Source organism: Colobus angolensis, unplaced genomic scaffold (genome assembly GCF_000951035.1).
Source record: "Colobus angolensis palliatus isolate OR3802 unplaced genomic scaffold, Cang.pa_1.0 Scaffold44, whole genome shotgun sequence".
NCBI classification, from domain to species: Eukaryota; Metazoa; Chordata; class Mammalia; order Primates; family Cercopithecidae; genus Colobus; species Colobus angolensis.
This window is the reverse complement of record NW_012117821.1, coordinates 3,337,025-3,359,214: the sequence shown is the minus strand read 5'-3', so window position 1 is coordinate 3,359,214 and position 22,190 is coordinate 3,337,025. Positions and strand designations below refer to the sequence as shown.

The following is a 22,190-nucleotide window of genomic DNA, read 5'->3' as shown; positions in this document are numbered from 1 at the left end:
TTCTCCTCCTCTGAGGCCGGGTGTGCTTTCCCTTCGTGCTTTCCCTTTCCCTACAGAAATGGTCATTTGGGGCGGGGAGAAGCACAGCAAAGGTTGCTCTGTGCCTGGAAAGGACTGTTGCCCTTGGCAGTAGGGAGGCCACCACTGGCCCTGGTTTGGCAGAAGCCATCTTGGCGGCGGGGGGTGGCCTGAGTGGCGGCCGCAGCACACACTCGCCCCCAAGCCCCCGTCAGTGTGGTTTGGAAGCCAGGGGTCTGAGTCCTGTGCTGCCCAAGCCAAGTCGAATATCAGCTGGGAAGGGACATCGTTACTGGCCCTTGTCATCCTGCAGCTGCTGCAGGTAAATCACATTAGCCAAGGATTAGCTGAATCGATGAGAACCATTCTGGAGCAGGAATCTCTCAGGGCAGCTTTTCACATCTGACCTAATCTAGCCACGACAAGGCATGCCATAGACGGTGCAGGGAAAGAAGAGGGAGACGCCAGCCTCCTTTCCATCTCGCGGGAAGCGTTCTGCTTCTCCGGGTAACTCTGGACGTTAAAACTGGTGTGTGTTTGCCCTAAAATCATAGATACATATGTGCAGCCAGGTAGAGCTATGCCCCCAGTTGACTCCATCTCAGTATAATTCGACTGAAACATTATATGCCACCTTAATTAAGGTATACATGCATTTTAATTAGCAATCCAGCCCAGATGTGAAGGAACAGGTCCAGTGACGCACCCTCGCCCGACCGGAAACTGGTGACATGCCCTGTCTCTGTCTTCCCGTCCTTTTTGTGCCAATATTTTTCTTTGATGTGCTCCCTGCGTGAGGCAAGAACTAATTCTCTTTTTAAAACGATACATGAAATAGATGAAATGGCAAGCTAATGAAGTTATAAATCTATATCATAAATAAAAGAATAGCAGGCCCAATCCCGTTGAGGTGAAACGAGCTGATTGCGCTCAGCAGAGGCAGGTGGACATTTTGTCCTTGCATCTGGCTGGTCATCATGAATTACTCTGGAAAGAGTAGATGTTGACCTGTCTGACCAAAAAGGATTTCTGTCTCTGAGCCAGCACTCCCTTCTCTGCGGCCGGCAGACTCCTGTAACGATTGGGGGTGTCTTCAGCAACTGGGAGGTAGCTCATCTTGGCAAACGTGGTTGACACAGGCATCTCTCCCTCCAAGTTTCCAATTTTGGGGTGCTGTGGCTTTGGGGGAAGAAAAGCAAGCGCTTGCCTTGACCGTGCTAAACTGCATTAAAAGAAATTCCGGCAGAAATGTGATGAGGGGATCTCAATAACTCTTCAAGCAGTTTGTTTTGACTAACTCGAGCATTACAGCGGGATTTTTCTAAATGACCATGCAAATATGTGTTTCCTGATGGCTGTCTGTTTCAGGCAGGCTAGTGAGCTAGTTCTTCAACGGTATTTCATTTTCTTACTTGCAGGGCTAACTTTAAAGAGTTTTTTCAATGCTGCAGTGACTGAAGAAGCAGTCCACTCCCATGTAACCATGAAAGAGAGCCAGAGAGCTTTTTGCACCATGCATTTTTACTATTATTTTCCAATACTTAGCACCATTTCACTAAGGAACCTTGAATACAACCAGGATCCTCCTTTGCATGCGACTGTAGCTGCATTTCATGAATAGTTTGAACCCTTGTCAATGCACTTTTTGAAAAAGAAAGAAAAAAAAAAAAAAACTTCGTGTATGTGACTCAAAGCATGTAACCTTAAGATGTTGCATTCTAAACTGACAATAAAGACCTTTCCCAAATATGTTGGTGTTCTGAGGACTGTTTAATATGCTCTTCTGACTCATTTGGACCAGAATAAATCAGCCTGTAAATAAAGCGGGAATATACACACTTGCCCTCACCTAGAGAGAAGCCAGGCCAAGGCAGGGTGTGAGAGTTCTTGCATGCATCGCACTGAACCAGCTTATTTTAACCTTACAGGCGATAAAAGCGAAAATGGATGAACTTAGGCCTTTGATACCTGTGTTGGAAGAGTACAAGGCCGATGCCAAATTGGTATTGCAGTTTAAAGAGGAGGTCCAGAATCTGACGTCAGTCCTTAACGAGCTGCAAGAGGAGATTGGCGCCCATGACTACGATGAACTTCAGAGCAGAGTGTCCAATCTTGAAGAAAGGCTCCGTGCATGCATGCAAAAACTAGGTAGGCCCAGTACCCTGCGGGACGTGGCGCCGCACTGCCCACCTCCGGCACACGCGCAGGCTTAGGGAGTGGTGCTGAGGTTCGCGAGGTGATGGCTGGATTAGGGCTCCTGGGCAGGGCTACCCTGAGAGGCAGCAGAGGAGGAGCGTAGGCCGCACCCATCCTAGGGTATTGTTCAGAGCTGGGTCTTGTGCGGAGGCCACAGACCCCGCTGAGTCACACATCTGGAAAAACAGAGCATACCATCTGGCGGATTGTGTGTGCGCATGCGGACTGTGTGTGTGTGCGCATTGAAGACACCGGTTTCACAGGGCTGGAAATATACATCTCAGCTTCCTCTGGATGGAGAACGGGGGCTGGTGGAGCTCCTGAAATACCGAATCATGCATAGTTTGAATAAAAAAGGGAGCCAAATTCAATCACATCACAGTAGAGCTGCCATTCACAGCACGGGAGGGAGCCCCTGCTCACAGCCTGGAAGGGGAGGAGCCTCTGAGCAAATGAGCCCCTTCCTCGGTATGTTTCCTGAGAAAAACCCCCAGTGTGGGGTGACCTATTTGGATTCTTATTTCTGATTGATTACCCGTTCACCTTACCAACTTTCCAGTTCATCACTAGGAGAAATCTTAACACGTTAGTGTCTGAGTCTGCTTTTAAATAGCACATTTCAAATCCCAATTCCACTTCTAGTTTTTCTTAAGAAATATTAACCATCTGTCCTCACCAAGCTGTTTTTTTTTTTTTTTTTTAATAACACAAAGGTTGTTGTTTTCATACTATCTACTTTTTAGGGTAACGTAGGGTAATTTTAGGGTGATTTTGCCTTAGGAAGTTTATCTCAGGCTTTCTCTGATGTTCTAACTTGGTTACCTTTTTATTTCTACCCTCCCTTCCACACACACACACTCCAAGCGCCTTATGATAAACCTAAAACATCCACAGAGAACACTTTAAAGAAAAACCTCTAGTGTTGTTAGTCAGGCGAAGAGAGAGAATATTCAAGGGGAAAGAGAAGAGTCAGCCAAACCCTTGTTTTCCCAGGTTCCCACTTTCGGTGATTTTTAAACGCTGTTCTAGGTATCCTCGGTGAACGCACAGAGCCTCAAGTTCCCCAGTCCTGAAACAGAGACAGTAAGAAATGCTGGGGGTTGGAGAACTAATCCATTGTGATGAGTGCACGCTGGCTGTGTCCCGTGGGGGCTGCTAACTGCATTCTCTCGGCTCCGTGCTCCAGGGTGCCCAGCCCTGGGGTGACAGTGGCTGGGTGACCTCAGACAGTCCCAGGAGGGGCGTCTGGGCCAGACGGCCTCCACCATGGCTTTCCAGTTTGACTTTCTAGGAGTTGTGTGAATGTTGACGATGACAGGGCTGTATGAACGATCATGAGGCTGTATGACTGTTTGCATTGGGTGCTATCTTTGGCGTTCTCCCCATCATGACCTTGAGTGACCTCACCATTGCCCCTTTCTCCGGGACCTCCAAACATTCCCACGGATGGGGTCTCCCTTGGAAGTATCCAGTGGCAGGGTCTTTCTGTTGTCGTTATGTATTTCCCCATGAGCGGTGTCTTTTCCTCCCTGGAATAGACAGGGCACATCACAGAGAAACCCAGAAAAAACCTCCACATTTTCCAGTCAAGGAATCAAGAGAGCAAAGTAGGGATTTGGAGTAAAAAGTTGCAAATCGTGAGAAGCCAAGGGCCTTTCCGAGGGGGCACCACCCCTCCCGGATGAGCTGGCCTTCCCATCTGTGCTTGGCCTATTTTTAGTAGCTGGGTGAGTTTACCTTGTAGCTTCAAATCCTGGGTCTTGTGAAAGAGATCACATGGCTGTCCTTGGGCTGCTAACACCATTGATTTGGGAGTAAAGAGAGAGGGTTCATAGGCCTCCAGAGGCCCTCTTTTTCCCACCTTTGGAGTGCAGCTGCCTGGTTTCACCTCTGCGTTTAGTTCTTTCTTTGGAAGGGCTGCGACACGTAGGCAGAGCTGCTGAATCAGAGCTTCTGCAGGTGGGGCCCTGGCATCTGCCTGTAGCCAGCACCTGACTAATCTTGACACACAGCAAACTGAGCTCCCCCCGTAGAGGAGGCAGCTCTGTAAGGTAGTAAGCGCCACTCGATAGCTGTGCGACTCCCCCAAGGCATTTACCCTCTCGAGTTTTAGCTGCCTCCTCATCTGTAAAATGGTGCAGGGAGTCCCTGAGCTCTGGGGTAATTCACAGAATGATAATTCATGGAAGTCCTTCAGATCCTGAGCTCAGCACTGTGCCTAGCAGAGGAGGTGCTGGTAGGCAGGTAGGTCGACGGATAGAGAGGTGATGATAGCCGACTGATGACTGGATAGGTAGTTAGATAGATAAATGATTGATTGATTGACAGATGATTGATAGACACACAGATAGAAAGATTTAGCAGCTGCTGATCTTCCTCCTCCCTCTTCCCAGGCTTTCGTTCAAGCTCAGTAACTTAAGCGCCAAATTAATATCCTGCAGCTGCTTAATTTAGCTTCATTTTAGCCTTGCAAATGGGCACCCACCTCAGGACCACCCTGGCAGCCTGTTTCCTTGCTGGGAGGTTGCTGAGGAGACCCACCTTCTGCAAGGTGGAGCCAGCACATGCTGCCGGCCATCCTGGGTGGGCAGGGCTTCTGCGAGACGTGGCATCCAGTAGGGGGCAGTTTCCTCCCCCATCCCAGACCCCGCAGTTTCTTGGTGTGCCTGCTGCACCTGCTGGTGTGAAGTCTGACTGCAGGTTCCATGGTCTAGTGACTGCAGGTTCCATGCTCTAGCTTACCGGGTTCCCTTCCTGCGGTAAGCCTGGAGGAGAGCCTCTTCCAAAGTCTTCCTGATAGTTCTCTCCTTGCTGCTACCGTCTTCAAGTCACTGTTGCTGACAATTCCTGACCCCAGAACGTACTCAGAAACAGAGAAAACAAGGACCAGGGCTCCATCAGCTTTCAGTTTCCAATTCTGAAGATCCCTGTTTTGATGGCATTGTATAATTTTCCTAATGGCCCAGCCAGAAACTTGAATCTGAACCTTTCCTCTCAGGCATCCTCTGGAAGGCAGGCAGTTTGTCGGTTCCCCTGGAGCAAGTCTTGTTGCCAGGCAAGGGGAGAGGCAGGGCTGCCACGTACCCCTGGCCTCGTCCCCTAAGCTGGGCTTAGGGCCCTCTCTCCAGGGGAGCCTGCAGTCAGATGCCCCAGCAGCGAAGCTAAGCGCAGCCAGAAGAGAGGGTCAGTGCATGACACAGCTCTACCCATGGAGCTCCCGGGATGTGTCATGTACCTGTTGGCTTCAGGCCTCCGTGGTCCTCTCTATAAATGAAGGGGCCAGCTGATTGGAAGGGCTCCTCCCAGATATACCATCCTGGCACTCTGGTGCTAAAGGCTTCCTTCGTTTCTTTTTTTTGCCCCAAAGGGTGAGGAGGAAGCCCCCAGACACCCATAAGCACAGACAGAGCCCGGGCTTCAGGGTCAATCGGGTCTTCTTGTTTCACTGGAGCACATCTTAACAAAGCCCACTGGCTCCAGCTTCAGAGTCCCCTGCCAGCCGCTGGGAGCTGGGCCTGCCTGGGTATCTAGGTTGATGCAAGTCCAGTTGCAGGTCCCCATCCCAGCCTGGGCTGTCAGGGCCTGGGGCTTGGCTCTGGCACCGTGTTCTACACTCTGTCCTGGGGGAGAGGAATTTGAAACCTCCCTCTTGTTCCCTGACCCCGAGATGTGAGAAAGGGTCAGCCAGGCAGAGAGAGCGTCTGTCTCCTCCTGCCCCTGGCCCTGAGTGGAGCTAGACAGTGAGCCACTGTCACCGGCACACATGGTGCGTTCAAGGATAGAGAGTTAAGCCCTTGCCAGTGGATTCTGAAAGAAAACCCACTAGAATGACGGGGGAGGAAATAAACCGAAATCTAAAAAGCCGCTCATAAGCACTGAGTGAGTGGGGCCCCGGGCGGCCAGGGCTCCTCCCAGGAAGTTCTCCAGATGACAGGCGGTGAGAGTCTCCTGGAGGCCCGTCCTTCCATGCCGTGCGAGGAAGAGGGTCTGCCATGACCCTTTTCTCAGTGGTCACCCCAGCCCAGGCCCTGGGTCTGATCTCGAGGCCTGGCGGGGATGCTGCATGGTTCTCAGCTTCTTTCATCTGTATCTTGGACGTTGGTTCGTCCAAGTTCCCAGCTCTGCAGACTTCTTCCAGCTTAAGTCTTCCTGGATTGCGGGGGATAAAAGCTGGGACCAAGGAGGATAGACTCAGAGGACAGGCGGCAGGCCAGGAACCCTGTCTGCCTGCTTCAGGGCACTCAGCCCTCCTGGCCCGTCTCTGGGGTTGCCCAGAGACCCCTCTGTCTCTGGCCTGAGGTCCTCGGCGGGCATCTCCCCAGGCCTGTTCTATGAGATCATCCAGGCTGCTGCTCAGAAGTGGTCTCCTCCTGGGAATAGCAAGAGGCAGATTGTCTCATCCGCAGGGGCATCGGCTTGTCCAGGCTCCTGGCCTTGCACAGCACCCTGCCTTCTGAGCCCCTCTGGGGCCCTCGGGAGGCCTGCCTCTCCAGCTGAGCATGCCAGCCCTCCCAGCCTAGGCCTTCCTAGGAGACAGAGCCCATTTGGGCCATTTCCTGGGCCTCCAGCAGTGCAGGAAGCCCAGCCAGCCCTCTCCTGCCTCTCCCCTCCTCTTCCCTCCTTGTGCATGCATCCTGAGTGCTCGTGACTGGAGAGGGACGCTTTCCTGAACTGGATGTGCCAAGATTCTGCTGAGGCTCTGCCATGGGCTTTTTTAGATCCTGTCAGTTCCTGAGGTCTTGGCAGAAGCGGTCTGGATGGAGAACCAAAAATAACTCCCTGACTCAAGGAGGGCAGGTGGCCTCCAGCCCCGAGGGCCCTGGGGGCTGTGCCTGCAGCCAGCAGTTGGAAGAGCAGGCTGCAGAGCCAGCCTCACCCTTCCCCGCCCTCACTAAGCCAGGATTTTAAGGCTCATTTCAAGGGGTCACTTTTGCATTTAAAAGAGGGTGCTGGAGAGGGTGATGCTCAGCTCTGAGCCAGTGGGGCCCATGCAGGAGGGAGGAGGGAGCCCTTGACCCGGGCAGGGTGGGCCTGGGGCAGAGCTATCCTCTGGAGGGCTTGCGGGATGAAGTGGGAGGGGTGAAGACCACATTGACCTGGGCTCACCTTCTCTGCACGTCCTCAGTCTGAATCCCCATTGATGCCTCCTGACCTCTGTGGAGCTCTGACTCGGTGGCAGGTGCTGTCCCAAAAGCTCTCTGGTGGTCCCTGCCCTAATTCTCACAGCAGCCTTCTGAGGGGGCGCTGTTGTTATTACCCCATCTATAGATAAGGAGAAGAGGGGGTTACAGAGCATCCTCCAGGGAAGAGGGTGACCCTCCCTCCCCACTGCCTCCTCCACTGAGATGGAGAGTGAAGCCTTCAACTTAGGAGGCTTTTCTGAGCAATGAGCCATTCATTCATTCATTCATTCATTCATTCATTCATTCATTCCATACAAACCCAGACTGCGTTTTGGAGGAAACAGGGTGAGTGCAGGAAGTTTCTTCCCTGGGGCGGCAAGACCCAGACATTCCTCGGCAGCCCCAGGAGATGTACGGTGGGAAGCTGGCTCCGGCTCCAGTGAGGACAAGCAGGCCAGGCAGAGTGAAGGAGGGACACGTCTTTAGGGCAGAGGTGTCCGTTTGGGGCAAGCCAGTGAAGGTGGGTGGGAAGGCGGGGCTGGGGCTGGCACGCCAGGTGGAGGGACCGCTGGAACAAAGCTGCGTGAACCAGCAGGGAGGGGCTCAGGCCAGGCGGCGGAACGGAGCCCAGCACTGACTTGCTGCCTCTGGCCTCTGCTGGCTGCCTGCGAGGTGGAGGGCAGACACCTGGTCTCCTTCTGGGAGGTCATGCGACAGGGATGAGCCTACTGCGGGTGTGGTTCCGGGTGTTAGTGTGGGCCAGCGTCACGGAAGGGCCGGTGTGTTGACTGAGGAGGCTGAAGTGGCCAGAGCCCACGTGCACTGCTGGATGGAAAACCCAGTGTGGGGCCGCCGCTCTTCTAGGCTTCTCCTTCCGGACCACTAACAGAACCACGGTGTGGAGAGCCCTCACGGGACGCTCCCAGGGCCACAGCGCTGTCTTAGGGGACACCGGCCTCTGGATGGCAGGGAAGGCTGCAGAGGGGCTGTGAAGGGCTTCTCCCAGCACCCACCCAGTGCAGAGGGAGCTGCTGTCTCCCCCGAAGCCCAGGGCCCCTCAGCAGCCGGAGGGTGAGGGGTGAGCCCAGCCATGGCTCCTGCCTCCCACCTCCTGCCTCACGCTCCTCCAGGGCCTTAGTGAGGCCACCCTGAGCTCCCCTTCTCCGCCCACAAGTTGCACTGGGGTGAAAAGCTGGACCGGGCTCTCCTGGAAGAGGAGCCTCTAGTAAGACTTCTCAGACCCCCCACATCTTCTTACTTCTTGTCCCCATAGACGCCAGTCAGCTGTGGCCATCTCCTCTCCATCCCTTTCTTCTGCTGCTTCTCCTCCCACAGATGGGAGGCATGGCCCTGGCCTGGAGCCCATGTGGACTATGGCCGAGCAGACCCTGGCAGCCTCTCACCCGGCCCCACTGCCGGAAAGCCTCCAGCCATGAGGGGACAATATTTACTTGGGAAAGCACATAATGCCTCCTGAAAGTGGGAACAGGGGAATGAGCACGGAGGAGGAGGGGAAGGAAGGGCTGTGACATTTCTTCTTCCAATCGGGGCAGAGGCGGCAGACCGGGAGCCAGGTTGCCAGGGCCTCGGAGCAGTACAGCCCGACTCAAAGGGAATTTGGGGACAAACCCAGTCTTTTTCTGCGGGTGGTGGGCTCCTTGTCCCTCTGAAAGCCCCTGTTGCCTGGATGCACACTCTCCCACCAACCCACAGTATCGGAGACACCTCCACGCCGGCGGGGCCGGGAGCGTTCCTCATTCTGGTCTTGTGTGATGCCAATAACAGGCACACTCGCCACTTCCAGTTGAGAGAGAGTGGGAGGCACCCCAAGACCTGCGCTGAGCATGGGAGTGGCCGGGCTGTGCCCTCCTGGGTACCAGCCTGGAGCCTGCCCCACCCTGCTTGCCTACTGGATTATCCTGGCTGAGCCGAGGTCCAGACACACTCGCCCGCAGTCTTCCCCCGCACGTGGATGGCCTCTGAGCTCATGTGCTCGCGCAAGCCCACCAAGGGTGCCACGCAGACCAAGGAGGTCACAGGCGGGCTTGGCCGGGAGGGTCAGGGCAGGGTGCGGGGGCTTGCGGCGGAGGGGCCCTTCCTCTACCCTCTGCAGGGAAGCCAGCCACTTCCCGTCCAGGGTCCCTGCTAGAATCAGGAGTTTTTGGTCCTTCAGAGGGCGGCTGAGGCTCGTGCCTTCTGGAAGAGCTGCGTGGCTGTGCAGACACGCCAGCCTCCGGGCAGGAGGAATTTGTGTTCCTGTGCAATGGGTGTGGCAGCCGCCCTGAGCCCTCAGGGGTGTGGGGGGCTCCAGCCTCAACCCGAATCACCGGGTGCCCCGGGTGTGTCCCTCCTCACCTCCATGGTCCTCTGTGAGACGGAGGGCTGCTGAGGTCACATCCAGGATCCCTTCCACCCTGGTGCTCAAAATCCCAGCGCTCCAGCCTAGGCTCCTCCCACAGGCAGAAGCAACTGGCTCACGCCTGTGGGAGAAGCGCGCAGGCTCCTTCTGCGGGAAGGCAGCTGTGGCCTTTGTCCCGGTCAGTTCCGGGGCCGCTGGTGGTGTTGCTGCTCCGTGGTGGGACAGGGCCTGCCTGGATGCAGTGTCTCGCACTGCACCTAACTGTGCCCCACGCGGGCTGGGCTGTCAGGGCATGACATCTAATGCCCTTGGGGGTGGAGCTGCTGCTGTTCCCATTTCCAAGAGAAGAAAATTGAGTCTTGGAAGAGCTGACCTCTCTCCTAGAGGTGCTGTTCCGGCACCCCCATCCCCAGGCCATGGGTGCAGCAGGCTGAGGAGGGATGAAGCCCAGGAGGGCGGCTGTCTGCTTACAGCTTTTCACTGCTATCCTGGCCACAGCTGCTCTGTTTTGGGGAGGAGGTAGCTTTTCCGAGACGGGGGGGGGGGATTGTCTGTGAAAACAAGGTCGTGAGCATCTTTCCACAGCACCCTAGACCCCAAGGGCAAGAGGAGAAGCCACCACATGGCACATGTGCTCTGGGCAGTCAGGGTCAGGGTGACCACCGCGGGCCGGGGCCCCCGCCCTCCCTCTCCTGACCTGCGTGCTCTTTTCCAGCTTGTGGGAAGTTGACGGGCATCAGTGACCCCGTGACTGTCAAGACCTCCGGCTCGAGGTTTGGATCCTGGATGACAGACCCTCTTGCCCCTGAAGGCGATAACCGGGTGAGTGTCCCCTTATGCCATAGGGGGTCATTTGGGCAAGGGCACTTTCAGACACCTGGTGGGCCTCAGACATGGGTACAAGCCACGCCCACCCTCCAGGGCCTGTGGACTGAGCAGCTTGGTGCCTGGGGGAGTTTGTTCCTGGAAGACTTTCAGGAGGGACCCAGGCCTCTGTGCTAATCCAGAGTCATAGCATGGGCCAAGGAGTGACATGAGGATGATGGTATCCCATTACATGGCTGCAGACCCCTTCAAGGCCCCCTCCCCGGCCCCAGTGGGCCGGACTGGACTGGGCTGGGCTGGTGCCCCAAGTCCGTTTCTCTGGAGCCAAAACACAGCCCTGTCTTTTCCGGCCCTTGCCTCCGCTTCAGGAAGAGAATTCATTAGGCCTTTCTTGTTTTAATGACATCTCATTTGTATTTCATTTGCCATTCCTTTCATGGCTGATGGAGGCTCATGTTTCTTTTGATTTAGGAAAGAGGCCACGTTCTTTTTTCCCAGGCTTTTCCCCACTGGGTGAAACCTCAGAAGAGGAGAGAGAAACAGGCACCATATTTCTCTTTATCTGGGGAGCTGGGTTTTACGTTAGAGCCCCTTTGAAAAATGGGGAGGTGAGGGCGGCTGCCTGACCGATGGTGAGGCCCGGCCCCGCTCGGCCCCTGGGGCACAGACCCCTGGACACGGGCAGCATGGGCTTGTAGCCTCCCTCCAGAGCAAGTTCCCTCTCAAGGCTCCCACTGGAGGAGGGAAGCTGTCCCTTGATTTGCAAACTGAGCTGTTGCTGCCAGAGTGGGCGTTGCTCACCCAGCCCCCCTTTCCTTCAGGGGTTTGCAGGACACTTAGAAAATAAACATTTAAAAACAAACAACCCAGCTCTGCTGACTGAGAAAGGCCCTTTGAAATGTGAGATAGCCTCTAAGCTTCATCTGGAGTGGGTTTGATGGAAGGGATGGACCCAGCTCTCTCCCCTCCGATTTCTGATCTCTTTGCCTCCCTCCTTCACCATTGCCACCATTTCCACGAAATCTCTTCTCTTTAAAACATGGGTGGCACTGCCTCCAGCATACTCCCTCCTTCCAGGAAGATGGCTGGGGCGAGGAGAGGGACTGGCAGGCTTGCGAGAGCCTGTTGCATGTGTCTTGATCCCCCGGCCTCCCATGGGAGTGGCCCCTGTCCCCATCTGGAGGGGCTGGCCAGACTGCAGAGCTGCGATACAATTGGTGTTCGGTATTTGTCAGGGAGAAGGTTTTTCTGTCCTATTTTCTAAAAAGTGACAGCTGATGCTTGGAAGTTTTCTAACAATTTAATTAGCTGTGAAGACTCTGACCACTCTTTCAGTCCACATCCCCACTGGAAAACCCCACTTATATTCAGAATTAGGAACGTGCACTTGCCACAGATGTTTGGTGATGATGATCATAATACGGAAGTGAAAACAAGGTGATGCTGGCCGGCACTTAGAAAGCAGGGCCGGGCGTGGTGGCTCACACCTGTAGTCCCAGCACTTTGGGAGGCGGAGGCAGGCGGATCACCTGAAGTCAGAGGAGTCTGAGAACTTCCTGGCCAACATAGTGAAACCCCGTCTCTCTAAAAATGCAAAAATTAGCCAGGCGTGGTGGCATGCACCTGTAATCCCAGCTACTTGGGAGGCTGAGGCACGAGAATCGCTTGAACCCAGGAGGCACACCACTGCACTCCAGCCTGGGTGACAGAACGAGGCTCTGTCTCAAAAAAAAAAAAAAGCAAGTGGGTCCCATGTGCAGGTTCTGTCCAAAGCACTTCTCTTCATGCATTAGCTCCCTTAATAGCAGGGGGAAGGACAGGGCCTTAATGCAGCCGTCTGCGTGCCCATCCTGCTTTGTCCTCCCTAGGACCTTCCAGCATCAGGGTCATCGGCATCTCAGTGTGGATGACAAGACCACGTTCTTACCCCCAGAGGCAGAAGGGTCTCGGGAGTATGGAGCGCCTGTCTGTAGCATGCACTGACACTCCAAGCTAAGTCCCCTTACACCACCCTCCCCTTATAAGTGCCCTTCCCACCTCCCTGCAATCTGGCCCATCCCACTACGCAGAGCAGGAAAACGACCCCACACACCCACTCTGGTGGTGTTGAGATCTGTGAGCAGGAAGCAGTCACCTTGCTGCTGCAGAGGGCAACCCCAGGACCGCACTGCTGTGTCTGGACCTAACGCCCCCCAGGACCGGACTGCTCTGTCTGGACCTAACGCCCCCCAGGACCGGACTGCTCTGTCTGGACCTAACGCCCCCCAGGACCGGACTGCTCTGTCTGGACCTAATGCCCCCCAGGACTGGACTGTTCTGTCTATATCTAATGCCCCCCAGAACTGCACTGCTCTGTCTGTATCTAACGCCTCATGTGTAGGCCTCTTGACTCCTGTTTTTATATCCCCTTCCTTTGTCATAGGGAGCGCTAGTCAGGTTATCGTTTTTCTAGGTGCCTAGGATCTGGGGCTTCTGGAAGCCCTGGCTGTTTGCTTTGCACAGCGCAGCCAGGGTGTGGGTTTGCAAAGCTGTCGTGGTGCTGATGGATGCTTTTGATCATTAGGCATCTATTTTCTGCTTGATGACTGGATCGCCCTCCAGGGAAAGAGGCTCTGGTGGCAAGTAGAGTGTGGGGAGAAGCCCCAGGAGGAGGGATCCCTGGCAGGGGAGCGGGGGAGATGGGTGCTGGGGCTGGCAGAGGAGCCACCGGGGGCCTGCTCAGAGCCTCGGCGACCACAGTCACTCCAAGCCATATGCTCAGCGCAGCCTCCAACTCCCAGCGTGCTAAGTGACACGTCCCCAGGTCCTGCCATTGATCTAGGCCAGCCGTGGTTGGTTGGTTTTGATCTTTTCCAATCTCCCATTCAGTTTTGATCACACACACAGGAGACCAATAACTCGCTCCAAAAGAAAGAAAACAAAATCGATGTTGGCTTCAGCGCAGGCTCCCATGGAGGGCAGTGTAAGACGGGTGTGGCCAAGGGCAGAGGGGAGAAGTGCAACGGGACTGCCTAGTAGAGAGCCCGGCTCGGGGGGGACCTGCGGAATCTGCGCGTTCATGTGACCCCAGGAGGGACGGTCCTGAGCCAGCTTGCAGGGTCTTGCGAAGCTGTCAGAACAGAGTTAGCTTGGGACGCCTTTGCATCAGGCCTTTCTCGGTTCACTTATTAAGCACCGTCTGTGTGCCCAGCCTGTGCTGAGCACTGAGAACCGCCCCCCCCCCACCCCGTGCTTCTCAGCAGGGAGCCACCCCTGCGCTTCCCAGGGCACCAGGCCCCACAGCGCCCCCTTTCTTTCCCGCCTGTCCCATTGCCTCGGTGTTGGAGGAGGGAAGGGCTGTGTGGAGGGTGACCAGCTCTCAACCTGATGCATGAATGCTCTGCCAGGCTGTGTTCCCGCCCACAGGGAGACCATGTGAGTTCTGGGACCCCTTCCCCAGCTCCGAGGCTCCTGGCCTGCTCTGACCACGGGCTGCCTTCCAGAGCCTGACATCTGCCTCCTCCTTTCTGACCCGCTTCCTATAAAAGTCTCAGGTCAGCTCACATCAGCAGACACCAGACACCAAAAAGAGGGCCAGTGCTACTCCCAACACCCCAGGAAATTCATGTTCGAAGGGGTGATATCATTAGGAAAACACTGGCATTTTACAAACAGTAGCAAGCTTAGCTTAGTGTTTCAAAGTCCTTTCCCATCATCTGAACGGCGTCAAGGCCATCTAGATATTTTATAAGGATCCTACAGGATCTTTTTTTCCAGAAGGTGGAAATATCCAAAATGCATAAAATCGTGTGGGTGCAGGCAGTGGTCAGCCCACCGCCAGTGGTGCAATAAACATCAGCGTCCCTTCAAACTACTTCTCAGTGTGAGGATGGACGTTCCCAGAACCAAGAATCGTTCCCCTTCAGCCTTCACTCCCCCAGTGGAGCCTCCGGCAGAAACTGCCAGAATCCCCACCTCTTTCCCACCGCCCATTCAGCTACGGCCCCCGTGAGAGTGTCTTTTCCAGCAGCCCAGGCTCCTTGACGTTAGCAATTCTGTCGGGAGGACGTGTGACAGAGGCTCGCCAAACCAAAGGGAAGTGCCGCGCGGGCCCAAGTCCCTACACCAGAGCCCTCTAAACAGCACCTTCTTCCCACCTCCCGGGGGCTGCATCAGAGGCGTTTGGGACGGCGGTGCCAGGTCCGTGCCCATCGTCCAGCTCTACCCTGAACCGAGAGGCCCTCTTCGCTGGGAAGCTGATGAAAGTAATTGGCACAATTAGGAAAATCCCACATTCTCAGTAAACTGCACCACACGCAGCCGAAATGCGGCCCAGAGGTTCAGACAGCCAGTTTTTCTTACACGGGAAGCTGTGCTGGGCCTTGGTTTTGGAGAAGCCTGGTCCCCTGAAAGCACGGTATTTACAAACGCATTGTGTGTTTGAGAAGGAAGTACCCACCCGTTGCTTTATTTTATCTTTTCCAGCAAAGAAACCCTCAGGGTTTGGGGAGGGGATTTGGGCAGGACCTTGGGGCCTTTCAGCCGGTGTGGTGGAATTAGAGGGAGGCTGTGCTTGAGCGGTGGCCTTGCTCAGCATCTGGCCACAGGCTCCCAGGGACTGTAGCATGTGGTCCATTGAACTAGAGAAGGATGATCAGTGCGCAGAGACCCCCACGACCCTCAGGAGGCCTGAGTCCCGCCCTGACCCCCTGCTCTTCCTACATCTTGGGGCTGGGAATCTGACGTTTCCTGCCTGTGCTGAGGGCGGGTGTGTTGCAGAGCTGTTGGGGACATCAGGTGTCACCAGTCAGCTCCTTTGTGGGGTCCCTGTGGATAGCGTGGTTCACAGCTGCGCACAGAGGTTCAGGGCGGATCCGCACTGGAGTCTTCGTCTCTCTGTGACCTTTGGGACATTCTTTTTTTTTTTTTTTTTTGAGATAGAGTCTTGCTCTGTCGTCAGACTGGAGTGCAGTGGCGCAGTCTCGGCTCCCTGCAACCTCCACCTCCCGAGTTCAAGCAATTCCCCTGCCTCAGCCTCCCGAGTAGCTGGGATGACAGGTGTGCGCCACCACTTCTGGCTAATTTGTGTGTGTGTGTGCGTTTTAGTAGAGACAGGATTTCACCATTTTGGCCAGGATGATCTCCATCTCCTGACCTCGTGATCTCCTACCTCGGCCTCCCAAAGTGCTGGGATTACAGGTGTGAGCCACCGTGCCTGGCCAGGACATTCTTAACCTTCTGTTCCTCGGTGTCATGATTAGAAAGGGCAGACCTGCACAGGGGCTCTCAGCACACGCGGTGGCGGCAGCACCAGTGGCTCTAATACACCAGATTTCAGCCCATAGCACACAGCAGCCCACCCAGCTATGAACAAAGAGCAGTTAGGTCAGGGAGGGACACGCGCCGGCCACTGATTCACCAAGAGGACTCCATGGACAGACAGCACCGGGGGCCACCTGCCCTGCAGGGCTCTCAGTTGGGAGAGGCACCTGCAGAAGAGTCTCTGGTCTCTGCTGTCTAAGATTCCTGTTCCCTCCAGGCTGCACTGGCTTTCTGCTCCCGGAATTTTCTCTCTGGTCTCCCCTTCCTATGCCTGGGAAACCCCAAGATTCTTCCAGCAGGAGGACTTCTGCATGCAGCCATGGCCCCTCATGAGGTCAGAAGCTTTGGGAGGACAGGGCCTGTGTCTCCAGCACCTGGAAAATAGGAGATAATTGGTGCCCCTGGGTTGAGCTTGGGGCCCAGCCTTGGGGCTCTGTGTAGCCAAGACCCGGGGCAGGATGGCCAGCCAGCCATGCACACCTGCTTTCAGGCATTTCTCTCCCAGCCAGAGGGTGACCCGTCCACCCAGTCTGTGCAGGGCCGCTCTTGGACAGGTGTCTCCTGGGCCACTGTGGATGCCTTGACACCGGGAGACCTCAGCATCAGGGGCTCGTGTGGACGCCGTGCTGTTCCTGGGAGGACGGCGGCAGGAGGGCTTGCCTTCTGCAGGGGCACAGACAGGGGCCACCACGTGGAGCTGCCAAATGAGATTGGGACAAGGTCCCTGAGGGGGAGAAGGAAGAGGGATGAGGAGAGGCCCATCTGCAGAGGCTGTGGCAGGAGGGAAAAGGGCATTGCTGGGGGCATCCAGGGATGAGCAGGTTCGGGGAGCCGCTGTCTCCTTCATAGATGGAAGCCATTTTGTGGGGTGGGGGAGGGCAGCCTTGGGAACATGGGTGGAAGCAAGCCGTGTCGGGGTCAGGGCAGGCTTTGGATGTGCTGTGTGCAAGATCCAGACCAGCGTGCACGCTTCCTAATGCACAGAGCAGGTGGCAGCCAGCACAGCTGGCCATGTGACCCTGAGAGAGGCCTGCCTTCTCTCTGGGCCTCTCTGAACTGGGGATTTGGGGACAGGGTCCCTAAGCCTCTGTGATTCTGTGGAGGGATGGGTGTCACGGCCTGTCTTGCTGCATCCTGGGCTAGTCCAGAGGCCAAGCCTCCTGTGGTCTCGGTTTTCAGATGGACTGGCCCTACCACCACGTCCCCACAGGTGGTCCTCCGACCTTCTTCCTTTGGGTGGTGCCTGGGCCTGGTGAGCTCCAGCAGGCTCTGAGGTCCGTGTCTAGCCTACCCAGAACCACCAAGGACACTCAAGTCCTGGGCTAAGGACAGAAATGATGATCGCTGGCATTTACTGAACCACTGTGCAGGTGGCAGGACCTGTTTTGCAGCAGAGGGAACTGAGGCACAGAGAGGGGTGGAAACTCCCCGGGTCTCACTAGAGACTGGTGGTAGCTGGTGGTGGAGGCACTTCTTGGTGCTGCATTAACAGGAGTCCAGCCACGTGCGCACCCCTCACTCTGTGGGATCCACAGAGCAGTGCCTGGGAGGTCAGAAAGCTCTGGCAGACCCACGTTGTGCCCTGAGCTGGGTGGGGGTGCTGGGTCACAGTGAGGTGGCGAGACCTCCCCTCCGGGCTCACAGTCAGGTGGGGGACACATGCCCGATGCCCCAGCACACGGGTGTAGAAGCCCAAGAGGTGTCCTGTGGCTGCTGCAGGAGCTCCCACAGCCTGGGGGGCACCACTGGGGTTCACTGCCACCCAGTGCCGGAGGCTGGAAGCCCCAGACCAGGGCACCTGCAGGGCTGTGCTCTAAAGACAACAGGGGAGGACGCTCCTGCCTCTTCTGGTGACTCCAAGTGTTCTTGGCTATGGCTGCATCACTCCAGTCTCTGCCTCCGTCTTCACGTGGCCTCCTCCCTGTGTCTGTGCCTGTGTCCCCTCTTCTGTCTCTTATAAGGACACTTGTCACTGGATTTAGGGCCCACCTTCATCCAGGATGAGCTCATCTTGAGATTCTTTATTTATTTATTTATTTTTTTGAGACACAGTCTAGCTCTGTTGCCCAGGGTGGAGTGCAGTGGTGCGATCTCGGCTCACTGCAGCCTCCGCATCCTGGGATCCCAGGATCAAGCGATTATCCTGCCTTAGCCTCCCGAGTAGCTGGGATTACAGGCACATGCCACCATGTCTGGCTAATTTTTGTATTTTTAGTAGAGACAAGGTTTCACTGTGTTGGCCAGGTCTTGAACTCCTAACCTTGTGATCCGCCCGCCTCGGCCTCCCAAAATGCTGGGATTACACGTGTGAGCCCCCGTGCCCAGACGAGATTCTTAATCCTATCTGCAAAGACCTTTTTCCTAAATAAAGTCCCATTTGCAGGTCCCAGGATGTGGACCTATCTTCTGGGGGCCACTGTTCAGTCCACTACAAGAGTGGACACCTGCCTGCCTGGGGGTACAGGGGTTTAGGAAATACTTCCCGAGGGGGTGAGTGTGGGCTGGGGCAGGGATGGGGATGGGGCGGAAGGGCGGCTCCTGCAGGCACAGAGGCAAGAGATGGAAGCTCTGGGACTCAAGGACGTGACCGGGCAACCTGGGGAGGAAGGAAGGGGCTGGCTGGGCAGCAGAGTCTGATCCCAGACTCCAATATAGGGGACTGGGTAAGGGACAGGCTGGACTGGCATTCTAGAAGGTTCACACAGGCCACACCAGAGCTGCAGGGGCCAGGAGAGAGCTGCCAGCACCACTGATGAATGAGACGGCGAGAACCAGGCCCCGGACACAGATTATTCCCGTGTGCATGGGGAACAGCCCTGTTTGCACACAGTGCAGTGTCGTCCCCAGGGCTGATGTCATCCAAGCCCCTCACCCACCCCCGCTCTATGGCAGGAAGGATGAGGCCAGGCAGGAACAGCAAGCTTCTCCCTGCAAGTGTGTCCACCCTGTTTGGGACAGTTTTCCTGCGGGAGCTGGACACACACAGAACCTTTCCTCAAGACCGCTAGGGCCACGAAAGGTCAAGGGTGAATGTACTTCTTTGTAATTCAGCCCTGCTAGAAAAGAACTATCCTCTATTGTGGGAGCCATTGAAATCTTCAGCCAGGGGTACCGTCTTCACCTCCCTACACATTCACCACTCAGGTCTGCATCTTCAGGCCGAGCCTTCAAACCCATGTCCACGTCCAGGTTGCATCCATAGGAAGAGGGAGGAGGCCGGCCGAACCCTCATCTGGCCAGGCCCCACTTCCCCAGCACAGGGACGGATTGCTTGCCCGAGGTCAGGCCTGGTGGGTGATGTGGGGACGGAGGGTTTGCCCTCCAGGTTCCCCTGGGGGCAGAAAGGATAAGTGGACAGAGGGAAACAGGCTGTTTACCTGGCAGGTTCATGGCGTGGACAGCAGCGCATCAGGGCTGGGGCTTTTCAGCCTCACCCACTGATATCTGGGACTGGATCATGCCTCGTTGTGGGGGGGCTGTCGGTGTGTGGGGATGGGTAGCAGCACCCCTGGCCTCTGCCCCTAGATGCCAGCAACACTTTCCCCCCTTCCCAGTCAAGACAATCCAAACTGTTTCTGGGCATGGCCAGTGCCCCCAGGGCAGATCACCCCTGGCCAGATTGGTGGTTTCGAGCTCAGGATTTGGAGTCCCCTCCTGGCCCTGACCACTGGAAAGTCACCAAACCTCCCTGGCCTCCATTTTCTAGCCTAAAAATGGGGCGATCACGGTTCCATGGGTGCACGGGCTCACGTGATCATTGAAGGCAAGAGATGATGCCAGCGTCTGGCGCAGTGAGCGCCCTGAGTAAGGGCACACACGTGACCAGGCGTCCAGGTAGCCTGGTTCCGCTCTTGGCCTTTTGCTGGGTGTCCTTGGGTCTTTTTGGAGAGAATGATAGGTCCTGCCCGGAGGTGTAAGTGCTCAATCTCCCTAAAAGTCGGCACTGTATTTGGGGCCGCCTCCCCAGAGAGGAAGCTCGCAGGCATTGATGGGATGTGATCTGAGCCTTGGGACTTGGAGAAAGGGGAAGAAAAAGGCCTTTCCGATGAGAAGGTCGAGGGAAGGAACTCAGAGGAGAGGGCCTACTGTGAAGCACGGGTCTCCTTATCCCAAGGCCTTTGGGGGTCCGTGTGCCTCCCTTTGCATGGGTGCTTTCCCATTGGTAACTGGATCTCAGCCTCGGAGGAGTTTTTACCCCACAGAAACCGGCAAACCCTCAGAGCAGCCTCCCCTGAACCCTACCCAGGGCCCAAGCACTGTGTGCCGGTTCTCCCTCCCGCCCCCAATTACATCTTCAGAGTGCTGTGTCCTGTGTCCAATTTGCCGGTGTACTGAAAGAGAAGGTGATTTAAAAATCCTTAGCAACTTCATGCTGTTGTCTCCCCATTCTGCCCATGGGAAGGAGGCTCCGGACCCGGGGTACAGGGGTGAGTCACCCTGCATCCCTGCGATCTAGGGCTCGTTTGTGGGGGTGATGCATGAACACAGTCAAAGGTGTTCTGTGTGCTGTGACGGCAGGGGTGGTTCCCCTCCAGGCAGGGCAGGAGAGGGCTGGGGGAGGAATGGTATTAGATGTGAGTTTCAGAAGCAGTGAGCTCCGTGTCTGAGGAGATAGCCAAGCAAAGAGGGGGCCAGGGGGCAGCTTTTTGGCAGTGTCATTAAGGGGGTTTCAGTGCACGGTCCCGTTCCCTCCAGTACCCCTCCCAGTTCTAATCTGTGACCCACATCATTGAGGTTTGGTCTGTGGGAGGCTAAGGATAATAGCCTCAAATGAGGCCCAGCTGAAAAAAAAAAAAATCTCATTAAAAAAAAAAAGCGCATCTGCCTGTAAGTATCTGAATGGATGTCTTGAGAAGAAGGTTATAATTTTTTTTTAATTTTTAGTGCATGTGTAATGCCAAGTCTGAAAGCTCCCTCATCCTTAGTCTCCTGTAGCTCCAGAGCCCTCGATGGATAAAGCAGCTGTCTCATTGCCAGACAGATGCATGCAGAGCAGCACCAGCCTGCCAGACTCCCTCTGCCTGACTGCGTTGCTTTCTAATTTGCTCCCACATTGGTTGAAAATGACTAAAGCATTTTGCACAAAGTCCAGACAATTCTCAAGTCAACTGGCATTTAAGCGATCATCAGAAATCTCTTCCTCTGTGACCCCAAACTTGGGCCATTACTAGGTTTGCTATCTTGGTTGATTTTGACAACCAGTGCCTTCTTCAAAGCCCATATTCTTGTCAGAGAGGCACTTTCCCTGGATTAGGGGTGACAATGAGTGATTACACTCACAGCATCCCAAATGCCAAATTAATGACATTCTGCCCTGCAGATGGGATGACTCAATCCATGCTGCAGTGATGACCTGGTGGGAGGAGAGGCCTCAAGCGTGGTGTCTCATTGGGATATGGGAGCTGGCCTTTCCTGGTGACCTTGAGAGCCGGTCCTCACTGCAGACAAGAGCTGCCTGGAGCTGTGAGCATTTGACCTCAGCTAGGCCAGGTGGCTATGCCCCTTCGAAGGCCCCCTTCAGCTCTGGGTTCTGCATTGAAGGAGCTCCTTTCTTGCACACGTGTGTATGACCCCCACTACGGGCCAGGCCCCTGGCTGGGGGTATGGCAGTGAACAGATAGGTGCAGCTGCTGTCCCACAACCTGGTGTCATCCCAAGCAAGCAGAGGGCAGGATTAGGGGCGAATGGCTGCACGTGTACGCCTGTGTGCTCCCACCCTACCTTCCCGCTAGATTCTTTCTTCAAACTGGGCCTGTGTGTTCCCATCCCACCTTCCTGCTAGAACCTTTCTTCAAACTGGGCCATCCTTTCTCTGAGAGCACAATAGCCATGTCTCCTTTTGAGGAGCGTGCTGGGTTTGGAGGTAGGATGTGGCACCCTTTGGTTGTGGCTACTCTTTTCTGGCTCTCTGGGTTTGGAGGGAGGCCATGGTACCCTTTGGTTGTGACTACTGTTTCCTGGCTCTTTCAGCTCCTTCTCCTGAGGACCAGGAAATTACAAGTTGGGGAACAGCTTCCCACCCAAGGAGCCTGCTCCACCCCACTTTGGAGTACTCGCTGGGTCTTTGGAGTACTCGCTGGGTCTCTGGAGTACTCACTGGGTCTTTGGAGTACTCGCTGGGTCTTTGGAGTACTTGCTGGGTCTTTGGAAATGCTCTCTGGGTCTTTGGAGTACTCGCTGGGTCTTTGGAGTACTCGCTGGGCCTTTAGAGTACTCACTGGGTCTTTGGAAGTGCTCGCTGGGTCTTTGGAGTACTCACTGGGTCTTTAGAGTACTCACTGGGTCTTTGGAAGTGCTCGCTGGGTCTTTGGAAGTACTCGCTGGGTCTTGGGGAGTACTTGCTGTGTCTTTGGAAATGCTCTCTGGGT

General features: G+C 55.5%; 1 protein-coding gene across 1 annotated transcript in view; it reads left to right on the top strand.

Annotated features, from left to right (window-relative positions):
* OLFM1 (olfactomedin 1) overlaps window positions 1-22,190 on the top strand; it is a 35,862-nt gene that overhangs the window by 10,587 nt on the left and 3,085 nt on the right. Inside the window, exons 4-5 of the mRNA XM_011957323.1 lie at window positions 1,947-2,166; window positions 10,412-10,518. Coding sequence (XP_011812713.1) covers window positions 1,947-2,166; window positions 10,412-10,518 — 327 coding nt within the window. The remainder of the gene's footprint in view (window positions 1-1,946; window positions 2,167-10,411; window positions 10,519-22,190) is intronic.